This window comes from Arachis ipaensis, chromosome B2 (assembly GCF_059453495.1).
Source record: "Arachis ipaensis isolate K30076 ecotype BB chromosome B2, ASM5945349v1, whole genome shotgun sequence".
NCBI classification, from domain to species: domain Eukaryota; kingdom Viridiplantae; phylum Streptophyta; class Magnoliopsida; order Fabales; family Fabaceae; genus Arachis; species Arachis ipaensis.
Genome location: NC_142437.1, coordinates 87,773,395 through 87,786,084, shown reverse-complemented (window position 1 = coordinate 87,786,084; position 12,690 = coordinate 87,773,395). Strand labels below are relative to the sequence as shown.

At 35.0% G+C, this 12,690-nt stretch overlaps 1 protein-coding gene across 1 annotated transcript; it reads left to right on the top strand.

The window, feature by feature from the left end:
- The first annotated feature begins 812 nt into the window (after window positions 1-812).
- On the top strand, window positions 813-12,414 carry LOC107625390 (uncharacterized). The gene is made up of 16 exons (XM_088503441.1): window positions 813-953; window positions 1,035-1,158; window positions 1,240-1,363; window positions 1,445-1,568; window positions 2,719-2,844; window positions 2,932-3,058; window positions 4,093-4,220; window positions 4,307-4,376; window positions 4,464-4,566; window positions 6,676-6,793; window positions 6,874-6,955; window positions 9,112-9,173; window positions 10,884-10,956; window positions 11,079-11,159; window positions 11,488-11,568; window positions 12,002-12,414. The coding sequence occupies exons 5-16, from the start codon at window positions 2,810-2,812 to the stop codon at window positions 12,167-12,169; spliced, it is 1,128 nt and encodes a 375-aa protein (XP_088359567.1). The 5' UTR covers window positions 813-953; window positions 1,035-1,158; window positions 1,240-1,363; window positions 1,445-1,568; window positions 2,719-2,809; the 3' UTR covers window positions 12,170-12,414.
- The last annotated feature ends 276 nt before the right edge of the window (window positions 12,415-12,690 follow it).

Below are 12,690 nucleotides of genomic sequence, written 5' to 3'. Positions count from 1 at the left end.
TGTTTTGGATGTTTCTTCTTTTTGGATTTTGGATGTTTTTTAAATATTTTTAGATGTTTCTTGGTTAATGTTCAGATTTTTTTTCAATTTTTTTTATTTTTTGTTTTGTTATTTTTTGAATTTTTAAAATAATTTTAAATATTTCGTTTTTATTAAAAAATTTTAAAATAATTTTAGAATTTTTAAACTGAATTTTTAAAATAATTTTAAATATTTGTTATTATTTGATTTTAAATATTTATTTTTAAATTTTGATTTTTTTATTAAAATTTAAATATTTTTCATAATAATTTAAATTGACATCCCTTTAAAAAAATAAAAAAAGTGGTAATTGATTATAGTTTTTTTTTTTTTTGGTAATTAAAACGGCGCCTAAAAGCCCAGGTAATTGATTATAGTTGACTTTACCTTTATTACCACCATTGATTGGATAGTGCATGGAAAAAGACCCCCTCTATCTTTTTTTTTTTTTTTTGGACAGGCCCCTCTATCTTCACTTCTCCAGTCTGCTCAAACGCAGAAACAATCCCCCACAAAGAAAGCCCTATTGAAAACCCAATTTAGATGTCCTTAACTGTGTGTGGTTCAAGTATTACTTTGTTACAAAGATTCCATTTCCATGGGAATCATATATTGAAAATTAAAATGATGGTATTTTGATTCCTGAAATTAAACTTACTTGAAAATAATTTTTCAAACTTTGAAACAAACATGGACATATATATTCCCATCTTAAAATTCCTAAAAATTATTTATAATTCCCCCGACCACATATCCTAAATTTCATCCAATCAGCAAACATTCTATTTCACAAATAAAAAACGAACAGGGCAAGAAAAAGGAGAGCTTTCTCGTATGAAGCAAAGAAGCCTCTGCACCCACTGACGGCAACAGCTCGACAAAAGGCCGACCCCTGCCACAAGTGGAAACGACGCCGCGGTTAACTCACTCAGGTTTGTTTCCCTTTTTTTTTCATCTTTCCTAAATTTCATCCAATCAGCAAACATTCTATTTCACAAATAAAAAACGAACAGGGCAAGAAAAAGGAGAGCTTTCTCGTATGAAGCAAAGAAGCCTCTGCACCCACTGACGGCAACAGCTCGACAAAAGGCCGACCCCTGCCACAAGTGGAAACGACGCCGCGGTTAACTCACTCAGGTTTGTTTCCCTTTTTTTTTCATCTTTCCTAAATTTCATCCAATCAGCAAACATTCTATTTCACAAATAAAAAACGAACAGGGCAAGAAAAAGGAGAGCTTTCTCGTATGAAGCAAAGAAGCCTCTGCACCCACTGACGGCAACAGCTCGACAAAAGGCCGACCCCTGCCACAAGTGGAAACGACGCCGCGGTTAACTCACTCAGGTTTGTTTCCCTTTTTTTTTCATCTTTCCTAAATTTCATCCAATCAGCAAACATTCTATTTCACAAATAAAAAACGAACAGGGCAAGAAAAAGGAGAGCTTTCTCGTATGAAGCAAAGAAGCCTCTGCACCCACTGACGGCAACAGCTCGACAAAAGGCCGACCCCTGCCACAAGTGGAAACGACGCCGCGGTTAACTCACTCAGGTTTGTTTCCCTTTTTTTTTCATCTTTTTTATCTTTTATTGTTTTATAAATTGTGTCGTTCCTGGTGCTATGTTCTTGCATTTTATACACCATTGCTATGTTTTTCCTGAATGTGTTGGATGTTAGTGATGCATTGGGCGTGAGGGATTGATAAGTGATTAGAATTCGAAATTGCCAAAAAAAAAAAAAAAAAAAGACAAATTTCCATGCTTCGCTATAGGTAGGGCTGGTTGATATCTGATTACTCGTTAGTGTGTAAAGCCCGCCAATGGTGAATACTTTTAGGTTGTTGGATTTGATCAGCAGTTGATGATAGATTAGTCGAGGTTTCATATCGTGTGTTACATTGCTTTAGCTTGGATATGAATATCATTATATAAACAGTTACAAGTGGGTGCCATTGTTAAGTATTTACCTTGATGTCACAGTGGCAAGTTTCTGCATGTTCTTTGGATGTCGCAGTCACGGATATCGGATGTTATTTGCGCATTATGTTTCCATTAGTGTATTTAATGGTGAACCTATTAGTAATTTGAAGATTTTGCTATTTCACATGTATTATTTTTGAAAGCTTCCTGTGCTATTTCACATGCTCCATTATCATGCCACAGATACTAGAACCTTCTTTCTTTCTTTCATATGCCATGCGCTGCAATGGCGTAACCTAAAACATTTTCAATGGAGTAACCTAAAGCAACCCAAACGAAGCAACAAAGAATATATGTTATTAGTTTGTATTATTTCTTGTAAAAAAGTTTTCGTTTGTGAGTGATTACTGTTGTTTCTACATAATTCTGCAAAGATTTGGCTATGTTTTTGTTTACCGTTTAACTCCACCCACTTATTTTCGGTTCTGCACCGTGAGTTTCGGGTGTTTTGAATGGAATGGGTACCAATGGCTTGGTACATTTAGTGGGCCTTCTTATTGCATTTAGGTTTAACTCTGAGGATTCTATTGTTGATAGATTGTTAAGTAACATGGGGCATGCTCGAACTCTGAATTGAGGCATTTCCTCCACCTAAATCTGTTGTCCTGAAGATTTTTTGGATGGTTGGTTTATGATGAATGGATATATGGGAAATACGCCATAATTTATTGAAAGAAGTATGAAGTTCAACTAGGTCTAATATAATTTGAAAATTTTTGCAGATTGTGAGTAGGTGCAGCACCGAGGAATTTGTGAAGGTTGGGGCTGTTCTCTTCTTCCACTAAGAAGGAGGAATCACGTAGCTTAGCTGTGATGGTTGCAAATCGCTATCTTCCTCCTTGGTTTAGGTGGGTTTGCTGTTTATCTAAGCTTTCTTTCTATTTCTCCTTTGCTTGATAAATGATGTCAATTTGGTTTTTTTGCTTGGATTTCAGTGTTGCTCCAATGATGGACTGGACAGACCATCACTATAGGACTCTTGCACGTCTCATATCAAAACATTCTTGGCTTTACACAGAGATGCTTGCAGCTGAAACAATTGTTTATCAAAAGGGAAATCTGGTAAGTTTATAATGATAAGTCCTGGGTCCCTCCTAGCATGAATAACAAGTTGTCATAATTTCTAAGGGGAAAGGTCTCTTGAAATCTTAGGATATTACCTACGCAGACAAATTTCTTTATCTTGAACATGCCTCATCATACAAGACCTATTCAGATTTGAAGCATAATTGACACATGGGCCCATTCTATGTTGCCCTAAATTGGCATAAGAGTGCTTGAAGCTGCCCTTTGGTGGGATTTGGGGGAAGTAGAAATATATGAAGTTAGCAATCCTGCACTTGCAATTAGAAAGAGTGTCCTTGACTGTTCTTACTTCTTAGTGTTTGGACCCATGACCTTCAATTGTTTCTATGTCACAAGGTAACAATCTTACTAGTGTGTCTGGGTTCACTCTCTTCCTTATTTTAAAAATTAACTGATTATTTAAGTTCTTATGGTGGCATGAGGTGAAAATTGGAGGTAACACCGCACTAAGCTCTCGAGATTTAAGTATTCTTGTTTAAATTGCTGAGTAATAGAGAGATACCATAGGATTCAAGTTAGGTGGTCACTGTGGAAGAGTGTTTGGGGTTTTGTCGCGATAAAAAGGTGCCACTAAAGCTTATGGGTAAATGTTACCGCACAACTATTAGACTGGCAAAGTTGTATGAGACTAAATGTTAGACGGTAAAAAGCCAATAGGAACTTAAGCTTAATGTTGTAATTATTAATGAATGCATTAGAATCTCATGTTAAGTGGTTTAAACATGTTGGAGAAGGCTTCAAGAGGCTCTAGTTAGAAGAGTGGATAAGATACTGCAATGAGATAAAATATAAATGTTTTAAACATGTATATGATCTGTGATAGGCCATTATGTTGTTGCTGCAATGAGAGAAAATATATTGCTTACCCAATATGGATTGTTTTTTCTAGTTGAAGGCTTTGATTATATCTATGCTGTGGGCATATATGTGTGTATATGAACACAAACTAACGAAAGGGTGTTGAATAAATTGGTGCTGAAAAACCATTGATTCTTTTTATATGTTGTCAGGACAGGTTCTTGGCATATTCTCCAGATCAACATCCAATTGTGCTGCAAATTGGAGGAAGTAATTTGGATAATTTAGCAAAAGCAACCGAACTTGCTAGTGCTTATTGCTATGATGAGATCAACTTCAAGTCTGTTCTTATCACCTTAAATCTCAGAGCTTTATTGTTGTCTTTATCTCTAACAAAATGAATTTATTACTTTCAATGAATATCAGTTGTGGATGCCCTAGTCCAAGAGTAGCTGGGCGTGGATGCTTTGGTGTACGTCTTATGCTTGACCCAAAGGTTAGAAAATCATCCTTGATTAAGGTTACATATAAACTTCTTTGTCTTATCTGCATTAATATAGAAATTTAATGCATACAAGGAAAGTTTGTTGCTGAGGCTATTTCAGTAATGGCTGCCAATACAAACGTACCGGTTACTGTCAAGTGTCGAATCGGCGTGGACAATCATGATTCTTACAATGAGTTGTGTAAGGTCCTTCTTTGTTCATTTTTCTCTATTCATATCGAAAGAATGTAAAGTAATGAATTTTTGAAACAGAATTCATCATAGTGAAGGGAAGGTTGCTCCTGTTCAGTGTCAAGGCATGGCAAAAGCCATTTTGTTGTGGTTATTTGCATTAATGCATTTTGATCCTCCATTTGAGCCTACTTTCCTAGTTATTAGATTTATGTTAGTATGGCTGCACTGTTTTCAATCTGCTGCATTTTATAAGCATTTTAAATTATGCTGTGCTAAAACATGTGTTGCTTTTGTCCAATTGATTAGGTACATGGGAAATTCTATCTTTTTCACCCTTATTTTGATAAGTAGGTACATTGGGGATTCTTATCCTTGCAAAACCCTTGGATTTACTACTATAAAATTGAAATGACTATTTATTAATTGAAAGCAAATAGTGACCTTCTGCTACGATCTTAGAATGAAGATATCATGTTTGTTTCCGTAACAATCGGGTTGCAGTTAGTAGCTAACTGTTAATGGAAAAACAAATAACATATCTAGAGAATGTATGATTATTAAGTATTTAGCAGGAAACATTTTTATGTAGTAAAGGAACTTACGAGCATCAGTGTTTTCCCCATCTGCGAATAGCAATGAAAATAAGGACTTAAGTTATCATTTATTTCTATGTCTTATATAAGTTTTGAAAAGATTTTCCCCCTCTTTTATAGAAAAATAAAAGGAAAGGGGGAAAGTATGGGCAAAAGGCAAATAAGAATGCTCCATAGCAGAAGCAAACCAGATTAAGGGGAAAAGTTGAAAAGAGCATCAACATGCCTATTCTATAAAGTGTGAACTGGCAACTCCTTTTAAGTATTTATTATCAAAGCACCATATAGAGGTCAAGAACAGAGTCTTATTAAATTGACTGCCATAGAAACATCTTATAATATATATCATGAGGGGAGCACATTGATTATTTCTCTTTGCATCAATAAATACCAAAGCTGTTGTTGAATCCTATAATCACAGTTGCAATTATTCCCAAAAGAATCATATTCTACTCCTCAACTTGTCAGCTGTCACCAAATTGTGATGCCACCAACCTATACAAATAATAGGAAACTGAAAATGAAGCAGGGTTGCAAAATTTAGAAGCTGATGTCAGTCCTGCATAAACCTCTTTTTACGTCATAATTCTTATTACACAAATAAATGACAAGGAGAAATATTTTTACACAATTGTCCTTCGCATTGAAGCTTGCTTACAGTTGCACTAGCACTTGTTGGTTAATATAATATTGACTTCCTAATCTATTTTGTCAAGGAGAAATCCTTAATTAATGATTTCTTTGAATTATTTTTGTCTTTCTTTCTTGAGATGTAGGAATTCAATGACTGTTTTCCTTGACTTTGGTTGTTGTAATGAGATTGATAATTTCTGGATGCAATAAAATCTTATTGGAATTCTATCCTACATTAATATGGATGTGATTTATGTGTCAGTTTTTATACCTAGTTTTGTGTTCAGTTTTAATTGTATTAAGCATAGTGTTCCGAGGTCTTTTATGGCTGTCTCTTCTGGTTTGTTTTAAATTTGGTGAGTTATAAATCTGTTCCACACATTCCATGGTAAATCTATATTATATACTTTCTTTAGATGTCTTTAGCTAGTGTGGTTTGTCCCAAAACTTTGGACTTACTTTGTCCTGATCTATTTTTCTTGGCTTTGGGAAAAGGGTAGAAGTGAAATCATTGTGACATGTCATTACATGGCATTATTGTTTACTTCAGTTGGAGCATAATTTTCATATATTTAGTAACAGAATTTTCCATTACCAAATCTTGTATAATAAGTATAGACGTTTGGCATCTTTGTGCTGTGAAGATTATAACCCTTTTGTACAGAGTTTGCTTGATTTATTGGAGGGATAGTTATTTTACTTTTTGCTATTATTTTTGTAAATTGAAGTGGATCTCTTGTCCTCTAATATATATATATATATTCTTCCTTTTTTTTTTGTTTATACAAAACCCTTCGTTTTTTTATTATCAGAATACAAAGTTATATACTTGCCTTTGTTATTCAGTCTGTGTATTGACATTTTGTGTTGCCACTTTTGTTTCTTATCAGGTGATTTCATTTACAAGGTTTCTTCTTTATCACCTGCTAAGCACTTCATAATTCACTCAAGGAAAGCACTACTTAATGGCATCACCCCTGCTGAAAATCGGAGTATTCCTCCATTGAAGTATGTATCAGGAATTTGAGTTTTGTAGTCTAGTATATTATTTAATTAGAGAGATAATGTATCATATTTTTCCAATGCAGATATGAATACTTTTATGGTCTCTTACGGGACTTTCCTGATTTAACATTTACAATTAATGGTGGCATTGCTAGTATTGATGAGGTGAGTTTTGGCCCATATTTCATGTGATTGAGACTTGGTATCCTATGATAGTAAGTTTGTGATAAAGAATATATTTAATATTCTCTTCTTTTATGACCATATCAAGTATGTCCATATTTGAAGTGCACATTCATTCTATTTATGTGTGGGATAAACAGAAGTACTATGCTATATGCCGTAATATTTTAACAGTAATTTTGTTTTGTTTTTGTTTGGTATCTACAAGCATTGGTGTGTTTTTATTTCAAGTTGGTTATATTAGTTTAGCATGCCTCACCTTTTTGTCTTCCTTTTGGTCTGGATTAGATTTATAGAGATTTGGACTTTTATCTAGTGCATTGCTTTGCCAACAGGGGATACGGTTTGTCTTGGCATTGCTTTTTTTTTTTTTATATTTTCCAACTTTTGATGGGACTGGTTGAGTGGAGTAATTTTCCAAATTTATTGTTTGGCAAATACATTAGTAGATGATGAACTAATAGAGTGAGTTAGAGTTAGTTCTAAGATTAGAGCCAGCTAGGATAGGACAGCTGTAAGTTTGTTGCAGCTATCATAACTTAAGTAGACTATTCTGCTCTTTGGACTAGCTTATGTAGCAAGCTATGCTTCTTTATATATATACACACTGATTAGCGTTAAACTTATACAAATTACACATTTCTGAACTTCTTTGTTTCTCTCTGAAATCTTTCTTCTCGCAAACTATAATATGGTATCAGTGGTATTATGTTAGCACATAATCCAGCTTTACACAATATAGGACAAAACACATGACATGAATCTCTTCTTTATGATAGAAAGAGTTATGGAGGCAAGCTGCTAGTTTCACACATTCCCAATAAGGAACAGCTAACAATCTAAGAAGTTCTTATTAAAGCTGTGTCTAAAGCAAAGTTTTTGAACCTAAGGGTTATTTGTTTCTATCTGAATTCTCTCTTCTTTCAAACAGTAATATGGACAATTAACAGCCTTGGTTTAATTGTTTAAGCACTAGATTGGGTCTGCTACATTATCTTTGGGCCCTATCACAAACCATCACTATAGACAAGAAGCCGTTTAAAATACTCTTCAAGCTTTCAGGTTCTATCCTTGAATAACCTAAATCAGGTTCTATAGTCTTTCCTCGTAATGATGATAAAAATTAAAAAGTGCATGGCAATGCCTTTTTTTTATAGCATGGTGGAGATCTAATAATCTCCATTTGAAAGAAATGGTGTTGTGAATTTCATGTGGTAGATAATGATGACTGTCTCTTCATGGTTCTATTTACTCATTGTAGATCATAGCCAAAATAGCAGTCTTATTGACATTCTGATGACTTCAGAAAATGGGTATATGATTCTTTTTTTTTTTTGGCGATTCATCTCATAAATTCATTTGTGAACCTGTTCTGTATTTGCAATTCTTACTAACCTCAGTTTGATAGTCAACATCCATGGCAAGTAGAATCTCCATTGAAGTTCCTTCACAATTCACATGTGAAATCCAAGTTATGTTCTGAATCTTCCACTGTTAATCAATATGCACCTTTTTTTTTCTGCTCTCTGCAACTTCTTTGTTCACTTTGGCAGATGCTGCTTCTGTCTCTTCCCCCTTCCCCCTCTCTTGTTACCTCTTATGGTTGCAATTTGCAAACCTTTATTTATTGGTGAACTCCTCTTTCTCTTGTGCTCCATTTATGGTTTCTCTTCTTGCTTAAACAAATCTCAAACTTGTGTTACACGTGTTTCCTTGGTTTGCAAGTGCTACAATCTATGTGATATTGCTCAATCAATGAAAAATGAGTATCTCTGGATAGATTAAATATATCTTTATGTTTTAACATTTAAATGGTTAATATTAATAATAAAACATTATAATAGTGGAGATTTGGAATACAATAATAAAGATGAAATTGCGAGAGCTAAAATTTGTGGACACCATGTTCATATTATTTACTTCTTCATGAGGTTGATTTACGTTTTTCATGCTATTCCCCGTCTTCCTGTTATTTTTATAGATGGCATGATATGCTGGTGAGTGTAGTGAGTCTCTGCATCGTTTTGTAGCTTTGAAATTGTTCTTTTAATGGATACATATTGCTTTTATTAGAGGAAAAAGGTAGATATTGTCATTCTGCTTCTTTCTGTTCCTTTACTTGGCAACTTTGATTGTAGATCAATTCAGCTCGAATGGCTGGGGCCCATGGTGTTATGGTTGGACGAGCAGCATACAACAAGTAAGTCTCAAATACCAAATCTCTCTGCCCCAACCTCCTTTTTCACACTTTGACTGTGTGAAATCTAAAACAAAAAGTATCTAGCTCTGTTATATCTGTCTCTGCTTTTCAATAAACGAGAAGGGGAATCAGCCCTTCCATCCAATTTCCTGTAAAAGTGATTGTGACATTTTAGGTTAAAAATGATGAATGCCATTGTAATTCTAAAGTTGGATAAAACCTTGAAGTAAGTTATCATCTTATTAGTCCAACTGCATTGTTCTTCCACTTGAGCACTTTGTGTTAGAGTAAGCTGTTTTAGTTTTGGACATAAGTTAACATTCGAATTTAGAACAAAATGCATAAAATTGTTTTACATAAATTTTATGTTATGAAAGAAACCTGATATTTCTGCTATGGTCTATTAGAACTAGGAGTGCTAGGTGCGCTCGTGCAGCTGTGGTCTATTACCTGGTGCATGCTTCTTTCTGTCACCATTATTGCGTAACGATCAGAAATTATTTTTATGCATGCTGTGTGCACATGAATGCAAACAACAACAACAACAAAGTCTTGTCCCACTAGGTGGGGTCGGCTACATGAATCAGACGACGCCATTGAGTTCTGTCATGTATCATGTCTACAGAGAGACTGTTTACATGTAGATCTCGTTTGACCACCTCATGGTTGGTTTTCTTAGGTCTTCCTCTGCCTTTCACCCCTTGTCCATCTTCCATCTCATTCACCCTCCTGACTGGGTGTTCTGTCGGTCTTCTTCTCACATGTCCAAACCACTTGAGATGCGATTCTACCATCTTTTCTACAATGGGTGCTACTCTAATTCTCTTATATCTTCGTTCTTTATTTTATTCAATCGCGTATGACCACTCATCCATCTTAACATCTTCATCTTTGCCACATTCAACTTATGTTCGTGCTCCCCTTTGGCCGCCCAATACTCCGTACCATAAAGCATAGCTGGTCTTATAGCAGTGCGATAGAATTTACCTTTAAGTTTTAAAGGCACTTTTTTGTCGCATATAAAACCAAATGCACTTCGCCATTTTGACCAACCTGCTTGGATTCTATGATTTACATCATGTTCAATCTCTCCATTATCCTGTATGATACACCCAAAATACTTAAAACTTTTAACTTTTCGTAGGATGTTTTTTCCAATTTTCACCTCTATATTAGGTTTTTTCCTTCTCAGACCGAACTTACATTCCATATATTCCGTCTTGCTATGGCTTATGTGCAGACCAAGTATCTAAAATAATATTATTTCGTGAAAACTTGGATGTTATATACATCTTCATTGTGGGTTAGATAAGATTTTTCCAGCTATGCATATTTTTGGAATTAACTTCCTAGAAGTATAAGCCCTAAAGTCTAGCTACTTGAAAGGTTTCTTGTGCTAACGTGTTTTCAACCAAATGCTCTTCCGGCTTTAGAGTTGGATGAAGGACATACTTGAGATGTAATGCTGAGACTTAATTGTATGTAATAAATAGTAGTGACAGGGATCCAACTCCTGTCGAGTCAGTTGTTTGCCACTATTTTGTCATGTTAATTACCTTTGTACTAATTCCCCTAAGTGTTAAGTTTTTTGGTTGAAGACTATAAGTGACTTTATTTCTCTAATAAGATTTCACTATTGGTTGGACTTCATAATGTTTATATGAATTGATACTCAATAGCTTGAATAACCATCATTGGTAATCTCTGCAGTCCTTGGCACCTTTTGGGACACGTTGATACTGCAGTCTATGGTGCATCAAGAAGTAGTCTTACACGTCGACAGGTTCGGTTAGAGTCTTTTGGCTTTGAATGTATTCAGAGGCTTGAATTCTTGATCTATATTTTGGAATGACGTAGAGTATATCATGCTTTGTTTTGATTTTCTTTCTCCCTCATTTCATCAAGGTCCTTGAGAAATATCAAGTGTATGGGGACTCGGTATTGATGAAATATGGTCTTGGGCCTACTGTGCGGGATATAACGAAGGTGGGAATAGTGCAAATAATCCTCAGTAGATGATTTTCAAAATTTGTTCTTGTATAATGCCCGTCATTCAATGAACATTTCTTGACAGAAACGTAATTTTAATAGCAAGCTGATATGTGATGAAGGCATGGATTTCAATTCTCTTATATGTACCTGTAATGTAACTATAATTTGGTATACATGGTTCAATGCCTGGACTGATCCTATTTCCCCCTTCCACTTGCAGGAAGCAAGTTATATATCTATTTAATGTGATTGATTTTCGGATTTTCTGCTTCCAATACATATTTTACTATTATCATATGATCATCTGTTACTTTTTCTGCAGCCTTTGCTTGGTTTCTTTCATTCTGAGCCTGGGAATGGACTTTGGAAACGCAAAGCAGATGCTGCCATCCAAACTTGCTCGGTATATTACTTTTAAAACCCTAGATTTTTGGTACCTAGAGCTGCGTCACTAAAGTAATATGACTTTAGATTAGGTTATCAACATCCACTGTTAAAAAAAAACTTTGATAACAAAGCAAGTCTTGCCCAAGTCTTCTTAATTTCATCGATTATATACAGGTATGATATTGTGGTGTTGCACAAAGCAAGTCTATCATACTCTTAAATATTGTAAGGAGACAGGTTATCTGTGGAACTAACAACAGAAGAATGTGCTTATCGTGTTTATAAAAAACTTATTAAATGGTTTATGAAATTGTTGTGTTGACATCTTGTGGCAAGTTAATTCAAAATTTTGGCTTATGTTTTACATCATAATTTGCTGTAATTGTTCTTTTATGATTCATTTATTGCATTGCTTGCTTTGAATGCTTTGAGTTCCTTGAACTTTGTAGACAATCAAAGCACTTTTGGACGAAACCCTGGCAGTAATTCCAGATTCAGTCTTAGACTCACCTCTTGCTGAATCGTCATGCGGCCGTGGATATCTTTTTGCTAACATGGACAGCTTGTTGCCTCCTCCATACATAAGAAGAGAAGAGGACGATACCATGTTAACCTAGGTTCATGTAAACTCTACAAACCCAAGTCTTGAGCGGCCATTTCAGTTAAACGCACACGCACTCATTGCCAGTTTGAATAGTGATTGATAGATCTCACTCTTATGTTAAAACATGAATGAAATTATAAACCATATGTTATCTACTATATGTGGTTGACATAAATGGTAATCTATTTGATGTAAAAACGTTTAGCTGAAGCTGGGGCATTGAATTTATAAATTATATGGCGTTCTTTTGCTTGCTTATTTTATTTGAGTATTTGTCCATTTTGGTCTCCAAGGAATTTCGGACCAGACACTTTAGTCCCTAACAAAAATTAATTACTTGGTTAGTCTTTAACATTTAACTCCGTCAGTCAATTAGGTCCCTAGCTCAGTTTGCTCTGTCAAGTTTAGCCGAAAATGTCCTACGTGTTGCGTTAACTTATCACGTCACACGATTAGTGCCACGTCGACAAAAGAGACAAATTGGTCCCGGGCCTCCTTTGTGCAAAAACGACGCCATTTCATGGATGTGCCTTA

Excerpts from the sequence above, each read along its gene's own strand:
- LOC107625390 (XM_088503441.1), top strand. The coding sequence starts at position 2,810 with ATGGTTGCAAATCGCTATCTTCCTCCTTGGTTTAG. Across the intron at positions 4,377-4,463 it reads GTCTTATGCTTGACCCAAAG|TTTGTTGCTGAGGCTATTTC; the intron begins GTTAGAAAATCA and ends ATACAAGGAAAG. Across the intron at positions 11,160-11,487 it reads CTGTGCGGGATATAACGAAG|CCTTTGCTTGGTTTCTTTCA; the intron begins GTGGGAATAGTG and ends CTTTTTCTGCAG.